Source organism: Xiphophorus maculatus, chromosome 3, assembly GCF_002775205.1.
Source record: "Xiphophorus maculatus strain JP 163 A chromosome 3, X_maculatus-5.0-male, whole genome shotgun sequence".
In the NCBI taxonomy this organism is placed as follows: domain Eukaryota; kingdom Metazoa; phylum Chordata; class Actinopteri; order Cyprinodontiformes; family Poeciliidae; genus Xiphophorus; species Xiphophorus maculatus.
The window spans coordinates 2,000,963-2,018,717 of NC_036445.1; the positions used below are offsets into that span (position 1 = coordinate 2,000,963).

The 17,755-nt window shown below is 35.2% G+C and overlaps 1 protein-coding gene across 4 annotated transcripts; it reads left to right on the forward strand.

Annotated features, from left to right (window-relative positions):
* The first annotated feature begins 709 nt into the window (after positions 1–709).
* On the forward strand, positions 710–16,655 carry znf384 (zinc finger protein 384). Of its 4 annotated transcripts, XM_023331557.1 has the most exons (11): positions 716–1,407; positions 4,802–4,869; positions 6,050–6,275; positions 6,667–6,780; positions 7,156–7,313; positions 7,397–7,488; positions 8,093–8,317; positions 13,836–14,003; positions 14,099–14,177; positions 15,139–15,297; positions 15,442–16,655. In XM_023331557.1, exons 2-11 carry the CDS (start codon positions 4,804–4,806, stop codon positions 15,814–15,816), a joined length of 1,662 nt encoding a protein of 553 aa, XP_023187325.1. In that variant the 5' UTR covers positions 716–1,407; positions 4,802–4,803; the 3' UTR covers positions 15,817–16,655. The 4 variants fall into 4 exon arrangements, with proteins under 4 accessions (XP_014324176.1, XP_023187325.1, XP_023187326.1 ...); XM_014468690.2 differs by having other exon boundaries at positions 710–1,407; positions 15,139–16,655; XM_023331558.1 differs by lacking the exon at positions 8,093–8,317 and having other exon boundaries at positions 718–1,407.
* The last annotated feature ends 1,100 nt before the right edge of the window (positions 16,656–17,755 follow it).

Genomic DNA, 17,755 nt, shown 5'->3' on the forward strand with positions numbered 1-17,755 from the left:
ATGTTTACAGCAAACGAAGAAAAACAAAGAACACAAGTGAAACCTGAAATTTAATAGAAAAATGAAATTTACACTGTTTGAAAAAACAAAATGGTTTAAAAAATTGCAATCAGTTGTTGCTTTGAACTTATTCTTTTAAATTCAGAGACAACTGGAAGGTACAAGAGCAATAACACAGAAATGGTCAAAATACACTTGATGGATAAATACGCAAATAAGGTGCAACTGCAGTGAAATCTGAAACTAAATTTGAATTTTATTGTTGAATATAATTATATCTCGCAGTGGCATATTAGGGCAATTGTAAAAAGAAAAAAGGAATACATTTCTGAGAACAAACTCAGGAATTTTTAGATTAATTTCAGGAATTTTCTAGAAAACACTCAGAACCTTCTGAGCTCAGAATGTTGAAAATTTGCCATAAAGGCTCAGAAATCCTCAGATTATTTTCAGAAACACTCCAGACAAAAACACTGTGACATTTATGAGCTCCGAAAGTCAAAAATTTGTGAGGAAAAAAACTCAGGAATTTTAAAATTGAAATTTCTAGAAAAAACTTGGAAATTTGTTTGAAAAGTTGAAAATTTTTGACTTGTGAAACTCAATATTTTGTTTCTATGAATTTATTTGATTAATCACAAAATTTGTGATTTTTTTGTAGCAAATTTTCAAGCCAAGACATTTTCTTGTTTTTTCTAGAAAATTTCTGAGAGTTTTGTTGGAAATTTACTCCTTTTTTTCAATTTGAAATGGCCCTAATACGCTGTTGTAACGTCTTGTATACAGTTCAAAAATCAGACTGTACCCTGTCATGGCAGTAATTACGCAGCATTAATCCTTTTAATTTATTTTTAAAAGACATTTATTGAATTTATCCTAATACAATGTAATCTCTTATAACTACCTTTTTGATCACTGCTCTGTCTGTAGCGTAATCACTTCATCCAAATAAAGACAGTAGGGAAGATTGATCGATTTTAGTGACCTCTGATTCGTCCAAGGTAACGTGAAGGCATCATGCTCAGTTCAGATCAAATTCTGATCTTTGAATTCAACAAAATAAAAGTAACCAAGAGCTGATTAGATTCGAAACGGACCGATGTCGCCCTAAAACTCCCGCTGAGACGACTGAAGAAGAACATGTTGCATTTTTAAATCAAGTATCCATCAGATACCGGACATGACATCAACACAGACACACTCCTTTTGTCTGACGACCTTTTCGAGAGGAAGTGAAGCTCAGACGAAGCAGCTAGCTAAGCGGAGAAAAAAAGAGAAAAAAATAGTAAGACAGGGAGGGGGAGGAAACTTCACTGATTTACAGGAATTTTGACAAAGTTGGACCTCGGGACCAGATTGTTCGGGTTGCTTTGAGTTTCGGAAAGGAGGTCGGAGTCGTCTGAACCGGTAAACGTCGCTGTTCTCTCTGCCGTCGTTAGTAATTTTCCCTGAATGTGCGCTGCCGCCTCTCCGCCACAGCCGGAAGTCTGTGAGGATGGCCGAGTTTTTTTTTCTCGCTTTTTTTTTTACCCTTTAGGGTTTTTTTTTTTTTTTTTTCCCCTGCTTGTTATTTTTTTTTTTTTTTCCTATCAGGCAGGAGGGCAACACAGACACATTGTATGCTAGCTGCAGTTAATCAGCGCGGTGGGCCGGAGTAACCACAACACCTACTGGGCCCGAATGGAGTCAAGCTTCCGAGCTTCAGCACCGTTTAGACCCGATATGTAGCACTTTATACAAGCTAGTGTTAGTAGCTCTCTTCATACACTTCTAGCTTAGAGCTAACTGTCTACAGCTGGTATTAAAGCATCAGTACTTTTATTTTATTTAGAGACATTTATTTCAAAACCAAAAAAGACTAATATAATGGCGATTTAGCTATTGATAAAAGCATAAATAACATACCTGTGTCTAATATCAGAGACTACCAAGAAGTGGTTTGTTTCAGGTTACATTGATTTAGTCTGGTCACTGTGTAACTTCAATAATTAATTTTTCACATTTTCTCTTTGTCATTAGTTTTTCCACTAAGATATTTCTGCAACCCTAACAATGCAATTATCCACTTTAGATATACAAATGTTGCCAAACATTTTGGGGAAAAAAAGACAGCTGGTAATGTTTACTAAATGTTTATTATGAGAAATGTGTTATTTTTTAAAGAACCACCGTTTTATTTAAGGTTTAATAAAAGGATGGATGCATTTTTTCCCCCTAGGTGATGTTGATATTTGCGGAAAATGATGTAAAAAACAAAACATAAATAGACGCAAAAATATTATTGATACTTTTTGTGACGGAATGTTAGGGCCAGTTTATTTAATAATATTATTATTTTAAAAATAAGAATAAAGTCGTAATTCTAAAAGAATAGATTTTAATTCTACAAAAATAAGGTTGAAATAATACAAGAATAAAGTTGTAACAATAATTTAATAATTGTTACATATTATGACTTTATGATAAAGTCATAATATTGCCTGAATATATGAATAAAGTTTCAATAATGAGAATGAAACAATTATTTTATGAGAACTCCTAAATGAAAAAGCAGTATTACCACTGTGTTAAAATGAGGAATGTTTAGCATCTTGTAAAGGTATTCTTTTCTATTGGTTTTACAAATAAGGAAGCTTTTAATCTTTTATCAACATTAACATCAAATTATTATCAGTTGCAGGAATTTGAAGCGATTGTGCAAACGAGTGCCTCTGTTTTGAAGAAAGAACCACATGAACTTCCCAAACTGGTCACATCTTGATAACTCATTAAAAACAACTTTGTTCCTGGTAATTTTGCACCTTTGCTTTAATATTTTACTATATTCTCATAATATTTTGTCTCTATTCTCTTAATTTAAAAAAGATAATTACCATAGCCTGGCATTAATACTCCGTCATAACTTTTGGTGTCTTTCTGTGGTTATTCCATGAAAAAAAACATTGTACACCTGCATTTATTATATCAATTTTTGAAAAGATGAGTTAGTTTTTTAAAATATAATTTTAGTTTCTGAGAGCCATTGTAGATGCTCTGGCCTTAGACTCAACAAAGTAAACAATGACCCCACGCTCTCTGGGGCCCCAAAATTCCCATTTTTGTACTTTTCTATTAACTCGATTGGCAGGATTTTCTTTCTGAAAATATTCTGAATTATTGTGCAGAAAAATGACTTCTGGGAAAAATATGTTCAATCTAAATTAGTTGGTTTTTTTGCCCTCTTGTTTTGGAGTTAATGTTTATCTCCGCCATCTTGAATTTCCTGTCATTAAGTGGCAACTTAAAAATGTTGAATTACCTCAAGTTGTTGCTTTAATAATGTCTCATTTAATGTCATAATTATAATTACGTTGGCCACCTATACATATTCCATCAAAAATAACTATGTACATTTATTTAAGAAACTATTTGTACCATTAAAGATATTTTTCTGCATTTGCTTTCTTGTCACACTTAAGTGTTTCAGATCTTCAAGTTAGTTTAATATAAGTCATAAATAACCAGAGTAAACACAAAAAGCAGATTTCAGATGAGATTTTCATTTATAAAGAAAAAAATTACAGCATAAATAAAATTGTATAACATCACAGTGCATAACTTAGAGAAAAACTTTAATTACAAAGTTAAATTAGAAAAAAGTCCCACATTAATCATTTGTTATAAAAGTACTCGTATAGATTCAACTAAAGCATTACTTTTTTATTTAGGTTCTTTATGTTCATCTGAATTTCTAGAACTTTCTAATTGCTCATTTTTGTTGCCCTGTGGCATAAATATGACACGACACAGAGGTCCATTTCTAAGAAGTTTTTCCGATATGTCTGTTTGTTTCTAAGCAAAAATATACATCCACTTTTTTATTTATTTTTTAAAAATAATCATAGTCAGTTGCACATATCTTTCAATTGGAGTATTTTTAATAACTGTACAATGATTTCTTATGCTGTAAGTTTGCCCTTCTTTGTTATTCATACTTTTGTTTTATTTTTACGTTTTTGTAAAACTATATGTTTTGACTTGCCTGTCACATTACTGCTGATACATCAGAATTTCCCCACCGAGGAACAGTAAAGGTTATTTTTATTCTATTTATTCTTAATCTTAACACAATAACTACATTTAATCACATTTTCAAATTTATTGACATTCATTTCTCTCAGAGACCGAATAATGAAGAGAATAGTAAAAATAATAATCGGACATATTAATCATTGGGGGTTTAAAAAAACGTCATTAATTGGACTTTATCTTTGCTAAATTCTTACAATGATAAGAAATTGAAACAGTTAAAACAAAGTGCAGGTGAAATTTAGAATGATGGAGATTTCTACATCTTTGAAAATTTGCAACAAATCGTTTCAAATTCAAGTAAGACAAGGAAGTGCAAGGGACTACTTCCCTTTTTATGACTGTGTGCATTATTACCAGCAACCAAATCGCTGGTTGCTAGATAGCATATAAAGCATATAAAGATTCTACATATACTGCTGTGCAAATAATACATTTATCCTATTGGGTCACACTTTTCACAGCCAGCAGGAAAGACTGAATATGACTGTAAAAATGAGTGGCGTGAACTGAATCAGTCTTGGTGCTGAAAGAACTGATTGAATCCCATTTAATTCTTTCATTCATAGCATATCTTAATCATCAGCAGCAGCTCTTCCTCCAGTATAAGCCTGCTTAATGTGGACAGAAGAGGGACATTTAGATCATGCCAAGCTGAGTTTCTTTGTCTCTTTATCTTATTTGGCAGATCTATAAACCTTATATTTCTTCTTCTTGTGTTTTCTTCCTGCAGAGATGATGGAAGACTCTCATTTTAATTCCTCATATTTCTGGTCTCACCTCTCCACTGTGCCCACGCAGGTATTCATTTATGATTGACATAAAATAAAATATTAAAAGCTGCAGTATGCAACTTTAAGAAGAAATAGAAATATTATTTTAACATATTTGTTGAAACTGTCACCATGTCGTGATAGAATGTTATGAGATGGATAATCTGTGAAAAAATTGAGCTCCTCTGCCTTCTCCCAGTGCTAGCTAGAATCAACCAATCAGACCTAGAAGGAGGGTCTTATCGCTGTCAATTACCCTACATGTGGCGCTGCTCGTTCTTCTCTTCGCTCCCCATCTTGGTCTCTGCTACAGTGCAGCTAGCAGAGCCAGTAGGGAATACTAAGGTTAATGCTAAGTTGTTTCTCCACCATCAGCACATTTAGCAGCATATACACAAGGTTGACTGACAGCGCTAAGACCCGCTTCCTGGCTCTGATTGGTGGTTTTTTGTCAGGTCAGTGGATTATTCTTAAAATGTACATCAATAAAATGTAAAGTGTAACCTTGGTGGACTCATCATGGATAAAAAAAGACCTTTATTTTTATAATAATCACATCTTTTATGAGATTAACTAAATGTGTTATCGGATTGTACAAGACTATGTACCATGTTTTCATGGGAAATACAAATGTATTACTCCATCTTACCTCACGTTTGATTATTGTACACCAGCACATTTACTAGATTTTTTTATTTTTATTTTTTTTTCCAGAAGCAGTCCTGAAAAATGCAGTTAAACAGTCTTTATCTTTATTATTTCTTATTATTCTCTTTAAGTAATGCACTATTTTTACAGTTACAATCTCCCATTTTGATATAATCAGATCTGGATTCATATCTGTTAATATTTGTGTCGTTAATTAATTTGAATATTTTTATTCTTTGTTTTTGTGTAAAACAATCTAAATGTGGTTACAGGGTGGCACTTCATTCATTTAATTCACTAACACATTTAGCAGTGTGTAAATAAGGTTGATTGACAGCGCTAAGACCCGCCTCCTCTCTCTGATTGGTTGTTTTTGACTGGGAGAGGTGTATTTCTTCGTGGTAGCTCATGAAGATGGTGAAGGAGACTGATCTTTTTACAGATTATCTGTCTCATTACACCCTGTCATGACATGGTGACAGTTTAACAAACAATTTTTATAAAGTTACATACTTCAGTTTTGCCTGATGACATCATTCTCCTCTCCTGACCTCTGCCAGCTTGAGAATAGCATGTTTCTGAACAAGGTGAAGGAGCACCAGGAGAAGAACTCCTTCTCTCCTTCATCAGCCTCGCACTACCAGACCACTCTTCTTACCATCCCGACCCCTGGAGCCAAGACAGATGGCGGCGGGCAGGCTGGCGGTGCGGCGCACCTCCACCCGCCTCACAGCTCCCAGAACATCACAGTGCTGCCCGTCCCCTCGACAGGCATCATGACAGCAGGTACGCCTGTTTCTGCCCAGAGCAGCCCTCAGGGCCCACTCTTTATGTTTTAACAGCTGGAGCCGTGGCCGTAATATCTGACGACGCAGAAGATGGTTTCTGAATGTAGCGACTCGTAGCAGGAGAGCATTAAATGATTTAGTTTGATGAGAACAAATGTTGCCGACAGGTCAGCTTGAGGGTAAAATGAACATCTGTGTGTCTCTTTTTATTCCACAGCCACAGGGCGCTTCTCAGAAATGATTCAGCAGCTCTTTAGCTTTTGCAGGCTCTTTTTTTTTTATAATGCTGTTTTAGCAGTTCCAGGCTCAGCAGAAGATATTAAATATGTATTTGATGATACGTTTATATCAGCCTTTAATACTTTCTGCCTTTGTTTTTCTGCATGCAGCTGGTCTGGTAATCACAACACCTCAGGGAACGCTGGTCTCTCCCACATCCTCTCAGTCATTTGTCTCCGGTCATCCAGCGACCACCATGATAGTTTCAGCTCTTCCTTCTTCAGGTGAAACATACAAATACGTCTAGGATGAAAATCTGATGCACTGTACACTCAGTCTAGGACCGGGAGATATGGCATAAAAATTAAATCTCAGATTTTTTCATACCAGATACAATTTACAATTTTATTTTCTGGCTTTGTTTGCTAATAAAAATTACATAGCACAGAAATAATTTTCACAACACAACATTATTTTCCCTCCTACTAAATTACATTTATTAAACTTAAATACAAACTTTGTAGAAATTGTTTATGAAATTCTTTTACCAGGCATATTTACATTGCCATCTGCACTTTTCAGTTTGTTTTTTAGTCATACATGATGAGTTTAAAAATATGATGTTCTTGTTTTAAGACTGTTCTTCCTTTCTGTTGTAGACAAGAAAGAAGGAGACGGGACGTCCCACGTCGTCGTGATGCCGCCGCCCTCCAAACGAGGGAGAAAGAAGAAGGCGACTACTCTGTCCAGAGTTACCACTCTGGGTGGACCAGGAAATGACACGCTAATACTGACACACCTGACACCTGGTGGACAGGTAAGACAATAACTAGAGAGGAAAATTTGAATTTTTAGCTAAAGAGACCTGTCCAAATTCTTTGTTGTTGTTGTTTTGGAAAGGTGTCTTCTTTGCAGCATCATCCCAGAGATCCATATGAGATGTCCAATGAGGACGAAGAACATGGACATAAAGACTCCACAAAGACATACAGGTACGGTTTTAATTAAAAAGCGTCTGCTGTGCGTCCTCGCTCTGGCTGCATAGATGTTCAGCTCTTATAGACGAACTAGGTGCTGCTGACACAGACACAAACACGCATAGTAGCTCTTCTAAACATTCTTTTCTGCATGTTTTGGCAGGAAGTCAGTCTTTGTAGCAGATGCTTGATGATGCATTTGAAAAGACAAACACATCACTGCTCTGCAGCTCCTCTGTGCTTCTCCACATGCTGCACATTAGCCTTGCTTCTTCTGTTTGTTTGGAAATAGCACTCTGTTCCTTTGTTTTATATCTTTAGACCTTTCTTTTTCTGTTTTTACTAAATTTCCCCTTTTAATGTCTTTCTGTGTTGTCCAGGTGTGTGTAACATTTGTTAACCCACTTCTGTCCTGATTGAATTTTCTTTTAATAATTTATTTTCTCCCATAACTTAATTATCTGACTCATTGCTCCATTTTCCTCCTCCTGTCCTGATCACCCCACCTCCCCCTCATCCCATCTTTTGTGAAATTTCCTCCTCCTCTGGTTTTGTTTCCCTCCTTCTGGTTCTCCTTTCTCCATCCCGGCCTCCCATTTCTGTGTCTCTCCGCCTGTAGGTGCCGGATGTGTGCGGCGACCTTCTTCAGTAAGTCTGACATGCAGATCCACTCCAAGTCGCACACAGAGGCCAAACCTCACAAGTGTCCTCACTGCGCCAAGTCGTTCGCCAACTCGAGCTACCTGGCCCAGCACATCCGCATCCACAGCGGGGCCAAGCCTTACACCTGCTCCTACTGCCAGAAATCTTTCAGGCAGCTCAGTCACTTACAGCAGCACACACGGTACTGCAGACCCCACCTTCCCTCCCTTATCCTCTCCCCTGCACCTCAGACGGAGAAACATTTGTTGCTTCCCTTCCTTAGCAACCCCAAAAAACACCTGAAGAAACTAAAAACCTTGTTTTCTTTACTCCAAATTTACTATTTATTCAATTTAACTCTGTATTGTATTGAAACAAATCAAAATTGCATGGATAAAAAAGATGGTACCCCAAATTGAACACACCAATAAGTGATCACTGCATTTGCAAATAGGTAGTTTTGCCTTTTCCTTCTGAGCAAACTGTCCACCCTGTAGTTTTCAGATCTTACCGTAGATGTTCAGTAGGGGTGATAAATATTTTATCATAATATTTTGCAGTACTATTGCAATAATGATAAAAAATTATGATTAAAAACTACATTACCTCTTTTTTAGGTAACTGTATGGCTCCAAAAATACAAATTGTGCTCTTGAAAATCATTCTTATTTTCTTTCTTAAAGAAGCGTGATTTGTATCACTAAGCTTCATTTATTCCGATTTTTGATTCTCTCATGGAAAAAAATAGTGGAGAACGTTTTTTTAACATTATCTGAAATTTATCACGAAAATAATAAATCATAATTATTATTGTGATAATAATTTCATATAGTGAATGACAAATGTCCATTTAACGATTTGATAAACGCCCAGCCCTAATGCTCAGTAGGAAATATATCTGGGCTCATTCAGTTTTTTTTAAGAATACTGAAGTGTTTTATTTATTTATTTTTGTGTCCTTTAATTAAATTAAAGTTCATTCATTTCAGTAATTCAATTCAAAAGGTGAAACTCGTCTGTTATCTGTATTTAGACAGTAACATTCACAGGTTGTTTTGTGTTTATTTTGATGATTATGGCTAATATCTAATAACAAATCTAATTAAGCTACTCAAAAAAAAAACGGAACCTAAGATTAGTTCTGAATGATATTGCTTACAAATAAAATCTGTGTTTTTTTTCATACCTGATCCCATTTCCAATTTTAATCTATTTTTTTCTTGCTACATTTTATAAGATAAAGAGAAATGTTTTTGAAAAAGTGCCTTTTATTTCAGTAATCCCTTCTGTGATTTGTTCTAGGGTGAGGCTACAATAATTTGGTTTAATTATATGGGAATAGCCACAATATTAGGAGAACAAAGATTCAATTTTACCATGAGTGTGTCTTAAAATTAAGAGAAAAATGTAGTTTTAATGCTTTTATAGAGTTACCGAGATCTGGTGTAATTTGTGGTTCTTTCTTTGAAATAAACTCAGTCAGTCGTTTCAAAGTCCAGCTGCTAAATAATTTGACGCTGATGTATTAAAAAAATAAAAAATTTCCTTTTTTGTAAAACCGGTTTAAAAGTATATCACAAGAAACTTAACATTCCTCATTTAAATTGATTATTTTCCACAGCGTTTTCATAAAATATCTAAATAGATAAAAGCTGTAAAACATGCTTGTCAAACAAGATGGCTGCCATGAGCCTGGTGCTGACATCACTCTGATCTGTGGAAACCCAAGGAGTGAAATGGTGACTGTCAGGTCAGCAGTCATGACCATGATTGTTAATAACGTTGTGTTTGTTATTTTTCCTAATAACGAACACAACGTTTCGTTTTTAAGAAATAATATTTATCAGTCTTCAGATTTTCTTGAAACTGAGGTTTGGATTTCCATTTGCTAAAAGCTGCCAAAATCATAAAGTAAATAAGAATAAATGCTTGAAATATATCAACATGTGCATAATGATCACATTTTGAATTAAATTACTGGAATAAATTAGCTTCCTGATGACATTTTAATTTAATCAACATACCTATGTAATCTTAATCTGAGCTCCTTGTCTTTGCTTCATCATCCTGACCAAACTACTCTTTAGTGTTTTTGTTGCTTTAAATAAGCTTCCTAAGCCTCCGTGATATTAAATTAAACCGTTAATGACTAATATGTAAGGATTAATAGCAAGTACCAACACATTTGTCCATGCTATTGTGATATTGTCACTGCTTGCCAATAAAATCTGCTTTATAGAGTAAAATTTATTACATAATTTTATTGTTACCGGTGAGGGTCAAACTGAATTTTGGTTTCAGATTTTAGTCTCAGAAATAAAACATTGGAATTATGTTTGACCCTTACTGGTGGCAATAAAATTATGTAACAAATTATTCTTTTTTAAGGAGTCACTTAAAACTCCCTCTCATTTTTTCATGGTAATTTTGCCCCATATTAAGGCATTCAGATATATAATGGAGAAGTATTTTTATTTAAATAATTTCTTCAGGGAAATGAAGCGTTGTTGGAACAAGCTGGAAGGGTACCAACAAGTTTGTCCTCGTCTCTGTCCCTGTCCTGTTAACCTGTCATGCAGCGTTTGTCCTGCAGCCCGGGCTGCTGTCCTCCTCTTCCTCAGAGGGACGACAAGACGATGAAGTTCAGATTCATATTACATTCTTCCAGTGACCTTTTCAGAAAATCAGATTTCAGATTAGACCTTTCTGGTCGCAGCTCTGCCCTCTAATAAGATTTTACATAATTCATACTGTAATCAGAAAGGACGGTCCAAATGTACGGGGTTGTGTTGAATTGATTAACTTGTAATATTTTCCTTCTTGTTTTCTTCCCTTCCTTTCTTTGTGTTTGCAAACACGTTTTGCTTCCCTGCGTCTTTGTTTAGCGTGTTTTGTTTGTTTCTCTGCATGTTCTGTCATTTCCTCTGCTATATTCATAGACGCACACATTCACAAATGCATGTGAAACAGCATCACTGACTGACTCACTCATTAGTCTTCTCAGCCGTCTATTTTACGCTCTGTTTTATGTTTTATTTATTTTCATTCTGTTCTTGTTAAATTAGATAAATGCTTCCAAGTTGTTTTGCTGCAAAGCTTTGCTTCATTCTGTCTGTGTATTTTGGCCAACTTCAAGTCTCTTTGTCAAGTCATCTGTGAATGCTTGTCGATCTGAGCTGATCTGTTTGTAAAACCTTCTCAAAAAATTAGGGGTGCACCGATCAATTCTTTAATTTTGGGTGATTGGTCAGTACTTGCATGTGAAACCGATCTTACCTACTGATTTTATTTACACTTAGATAACCTCAAAGCTGCTGCAATTTTGCCTTTTCTTCTCCAAGACGGAGAAGAAAAATATGTAAGACAATATGGACAAGCTGCCTCCGATTTCATAATACGATCTGGTTAACTACATGGGTGTCCAAAGTGCAGCCCGGGGGCCGTTTGCGGCCCCTGGACTGATTGAATGTGGCCGCTGACTTCACCTCAAAAAAGATAAAAATTTGGACTCCTAGTGCAGGTATTAGATACAGATGTAAACTTTCTGTCTTCAATTAGGTCAAAATTACCACAAACAAGTAAAATCTTCTTACAATAGAAAGTATTCCTTATAACACAAAGGATTAATCTTTAAATAATCATTCTTTTCTTTATCTCATTAAGAACCAGAGACTTTTACTCAAAAGTCATCTTTGCTGTACCCAAATCTTCTTTTCATTAATTTAATAAACTTGGCTAAATACAGAAAGCATTTTCAAAGAGAGAGTGACCTACATCCTGATTTTGTTGTATTTGTTTTCCAATTGATACCTAGAAAATTAGCTAAATTATTTTCAATAAGGCAAACCTCCGGAAGCCTTTTTAAGTTTTGGATCTAGAATAATTTACACATAATTTTCGAGCAACAAATCTGACTTATTTAGTTGTTTAGTTTAGGTATTGCATATTTAGTTTATTGTTGAGTGGGTAAAAACATTTTTTGACCCTCAGGTCCTTTTGACTCTATGGTTTTGGCCCATGTGACAAAAAGTTTGGACACCCAGATGTAGGAGCTTTATGACCTAAAATCTATAACCTAATACAGTCAGTGTTTAAACAGATTTATAAAGGACTTATAAACACTTTATAAACACTTAGTGTGAATAATAAACTTTTCTGGTGACTGGCAGATATACACAGGCTAAATGTCTGTATTAGCTTGCATATAAAAGCTACATTAGCTAAGCTAAATTTGATAGTTTGACAGCAAGTACCACAGTAAATATCGCTGACATTGTTGGTAAGAAGCTCAAACATAAATATGCAGTCCAATCTGTTGTGCAAGTTTTGTTTGTTTTTAAAATTAAATGTGAGAAAAGACTAGAGGATCTGATTTTTTGGTTTAGTTTAGAAGTAGAAACTTTATTTATATTTGCGAGCACTACCTCATACAGTTAAAACAAGTTTTATTGTTTCACGGGAATTGTTAAATGTTTTTCAGTAAAGTAAGATTGGAACGTTGAAGGTTTATTGTGACCTTATAACACATGACAGCGTCAATTATATTAAAAAAAAATGGGTATAGAAAAAATTTTAATCATTTTAAAGATCGATGATCTGCAAGAAAAGTTGGTGCACCCCAAGAAAAAAGTATGACCCTGCAAAAGGCAGAACAAGAATACAATGATTTCAGATAAAGAAAAACTTTATTTAGTCCTATTACATTTCAATGCTTTTTGAAAAATATGATTACCAGTTTAGATACAGTTTTGAGTCATGTTTGCCACTCTGTTGCATCATCTGCATTTAAGCAGAAATAGTTGAGAGATTTTATTGTTAGAATCCATCTTCTCAGCTGCTCCAGGTTTTGGAGCCTCTTTTGTCACGTTTCTCATAAGATAACGCTAAAATCTGTGACAAGTCTGGAATGAAGGCAGAATAATTTAACACTGAAAAACTTTTGCTTTTATTTACTGTTAGAAAATGTCACAGTGTGTTTTACCATTGTTTTGTTTAAATAATTTATTCTGGAAACATTAGTTACTGCATCAGGTGTTTGATTGTAAAAATTAATGTTTACTGCTGGTTAACGTAAAATTCAGAAGATATCCAACCATCCATCCAACCAACCATCCATCAAACCATCCATCCATCCATACATACATGCATCCAACTAACCATCCATCAAACCATCCATCCAGCCATCATCTATCAAACCATGCATCCAGCCATCCATCCAACAAACCATGCATCCATCTATCCATCAAACCATCCATACATCCAACCAACCTAAGACTAATTATGTTTCAATCCATCACAGTGATGGCTTTATGATGGTATCCATCCATCCATCCATCCATCCATACATCCATACATCCATACATCAAACCATCCATCCATACATCCATACATCCAACTAACCATCCATCCATACATTCATAGAACCATCCATCCATCCAACCATCCATCCCTTTTATTTAGTTTTTACATTAAGTAATTGTTTATGTTCTTATTATTTTAAAGACTTTTTAATAGTTACTGGTAAATATTAAATAAATAAATGAATTTTTCTTTAAAATTTTTTTTTTACTGTTTGATTCTCAAATTGTCTTGCAGTTGATTTAGTTCAATAAGAGAATCTTCATTAAATTTCTGATAAACTACCAAAAATAATATCAGACAGTAAAGTTGTATTTCTTTGTAAATTGTTTGTGTTTCTCCTTCCTGTCTGTCCTCATCAGGAACCACACGGAGTCAAAACCCCACAAGTGTCTCCACTGCACCAAATCCTTTGCCAACTCCAGCTACCTGGCTCAGCATGTCCGCATCCACACCGGAGTGAAACCTTACTCCTGCTCATACTGCGACAAGTGCTTCAGACAGCTCAGTCACCTCCAGCAGCACAGCAGGTAAGTCCAGTTCTCGTTTTGGGTTTCTCACCTACCTGTGTGTTGCAGGAGTCTGTGTACATGCGTGTGTGTTTGTGTTTTTCTTTTATTTTCAGAATCCACACCGGCGATCGGCCGTACAAGTGCACCCATCCAGGCTGTGAGAAGTCCTTCACTCAACTCTCAAATTTACAGGTGTGAAATAATTTTTTCTTAAACCAGGGGTGTCCAAAGTGTGGCTCGGGGGCCATTTGCAGTCCTCAGAGTAATTTTTTGGCGGCCAATGATCACAGTTCTAGAATAGCTTAAGTTTTGTTTGCCAGATCAGGCAGTTGATGCAAATCCACATTTAAAAACAATGCTGGGGTGAAATTTTCACTGATTGCCAGGCTGTTTAAAACAGGTACAGATGATTAAAATATTAAAACATAAAATGTAAGGTGCAACACAAAGTATTCATCCATTTATGCTTTTAGTTGATTACTAATAGGGACCAAAAACATCTGGTGGCTTTTTCTAAAATGCAGCCTTGTGCACGGCCATTTAATGAAATCTGCCAAATAAAGCAAGAGTGAAACAAATCTTGTTCTTGATGCTAAAATGTTTTTATTTTTTTTAATGTGACAAAACTGCAAGAGCCATTTTTAATTTTAAATGTAGTGATGTTTTAATTACTTGTCTACAGAAATTTGACTGCCTTACTTATTTTATTAAAATATTGTGAATTTAGTTTGCATATTTAGCCATTAAAATTTAAAAATGGAATGGTTTTGGCATTTATAATTAGAAGAGAAAATTAGGACTGTCACAATAAGCAATGAATCAATTAATCTCATGATAAATTAAAAAGAGCTCAATAATTTCCATTGGTGTGATTTATCGTTTTTCTCTTTTTTTCTCTCTTTCTACCAAAAACTGGACGACTAAAGTCTTTAGTCATCCAGTCGTCTTTTTAACTTGGCATTTTTGGCCCCCATGCCTAAACGTTTGGACACCACTGTCTTAAATATATAAACTCTCTCAATAATTTGAATTAATATAAGTTACAACAACATTTAATTTCCCTTTGAGATCAAGAAAGTGTTTTTGCTTTGAATTTGAATAAATTTACTGACATTTTCAAGCTGCTTTTCTTCTAACAATGATTTCCTCCCAGTCCCACCGCCGCCAGCACAACAAAGACAAGCCCTACAAGTGCCCCAACTGTAATAAAGGATACATAGATGCAGCCAGCCTGGAGGTGCACATGTCCACACACACTGTCAAACACGCCAAGATCTACTCGTGTGGTCTCTGCAACCGCTCTTATACCTCAGTAAGACAAATGTCCATTTCTGAAGAGCATTTCTACATGAAACACTATGACACGCCGCACTGGCATCAGACGCCTGGCAGCTACTTTACATCGTGTAGTCATGTGTCCACTGTTTCCCCTTTGCCTATCCTCCCTTCATCTCAGGAGACGTATCTGGTGAAACACATGGAGAAACACAACCCAGACCAGTTGACTGCTTCTGTAGTCTCTGCAGCGCAGGCGGCGCAACAGAGCCAAAGCCAGGCCCAGGGCCAGGCTGGAGCTCAGGGCCGGGTGGAGAGCACGGACGGAGGTTCACGCCGCGCGGGAGGCGGAACGGCGGGCGGCGGCCAGCAAAGCCAGAACAGCTACCCCCAGTCAGAAACCATGCCTTGTCCTTTTGACCTGCATCAGTACAAGACGGTATCTGCCAGCGACATCCAGTACAAACCAGTCAGCGTGTCTGACATCACTTCCCACAAAGACCTCTGTCTCACTGTGTCGGCATCCACCATCCAAGTGGAGCACCTCAACTCCTAGAGGCGAAGGGAGATTAAACCAATTCAAACAGGAGATGGAGACTAACTGGATTAAAGCAATACTAGGATAAAATAGAAACTCGGGAACAAGTGACCGTGCCTGATCGATGATTTGAGGCAGACAAGACAAAGCATACGCTGACATGTTATACTGAAGACTTTTCTTTTTTACAGTTTTTTGGGTTTTGCCTTTTTTTTTTTCTTCCTCTCTCTTTCTGCTTAGTTGTTCTGTCAGAGTGGAAACTGCATGTAAAGACTAAGTATGTTTCAATCCATCACAGTGATGGCTTTATGATGGGATCTGAACTTGTTTCTTCTTATTGTTACCACCAAACGATCTTCCAAGCAAATGCAGATTTGACCATAGCAATGATGGAGCAGGCAGTTAACGGTGAAGGTAAATTTTTATACTTTCATACAGACTTTCAGTCTTTAGATCAGTGTTATTGCCTCTGCTGTTTGTGTAGCATACATGCTTTTGATCTTTTAAACCTTAAAAGGGAGCTTAAAGGTTATTTCCTGTCCAGGAAAAAAAGCAATCAAGTATATAAAGTTATATACTACCATTTTATTAAGTATGATTGAATATCTAAGGAATTAAAAGATGAATTTATTTGCAGTTTCACATGACCTTTGAAGAAATAATATACTTCAGCTGTCATGTGATCAAGTGTAGTACTTTGTGTGTTTGTCCATAAGGTAATGTTATACAAATGTCCTCTTGCTATAATACTTCCACCATAACAATGTTTATAATACTTCTTTAAAGAAACATTAACTCACTTAAAGTTTGTGCAGCTCTTCTTATTGCTTAAAATACAATAAAGATTATAAAATGTTTGATTTTTTTCCCTCTATTTTATTTGAGTTGTGGAGTTATTTGCTCTGGTGTCAAAGGTTTACAGGACTGAATGTCTAATGTTATGGTTAATTATTTATTCTCCTTTTGTGACTATTATCGCTTTGATTTATTTATTATAACTTCCATCAAGTTACAGAATTATTTAGTTGGAAATCCATCTATTTTAAAGACACTTTAAGATACTTGATCTCCTGTGATTGAGGCGTTGACTGACCTCCATCCTGAAAGGACCAATCCACATTTTTCCCTGCAGAAAGTTATTTCCTAAAACTAATTATTTCTTTTGTGACTTTAAAATGCTATTTATTTGAACTGAGTGACTGGCAGAGATTTTAACAAAAACGTACTAATGTATTTTAAATAGCTGTAAAGGACATAATGGGGAAAAATTTAATATAAAACAGGTAAAATTTAAATTATGATCATCAACTACAGAATAAAAGTTTATTTTTTCCAGAAGTCATCAGTATCTCTTCAATAAATGGAGAAAATATTTAAAATATATCTGAAGTTGAAATGGGAGGACACATGAACGGTAAATGTGACTTTTGTTAAAGATGGAATAATATTCTAAACATCCAAAATATTTTGGATAGAAATAAGTCCTGGGTATTTGAATTGCTGTTTATAACTAAGAGGATGTCAATGTAGAATTATTTTATATTTAATCATTGAAACAGTATCTAATTAATCTGAGTTGATTAAACATTTTTGTTTATGTATTCAAAAAATTCTGAATATTTTAGATATATAAATATTTTTAAACAGAGGTCCAGAAGTCCAGAATATTTAAAGAAAACAACATTTTTGTAAACAAATTCAATTTAGCCTTTAGGTTTTGATGGCAATTATATTTTTGATTTCCAAACGTTTGTAGTTTTATTTTTACTCATCTTAAACTTAGATTCAGCTAAAAACTTCTCAGTTTTCAGGACAGTAAAATATGACAATTACAAATAAGGATGTGATTTAATTTATTACATAACGTTTTCTTTCTAATTGCAGGTGGAATCTAATGAATTGAAACTAGATTTTTAGATTTACGAAACTAAAAATAGATGTGTGGTTGGATTAAATA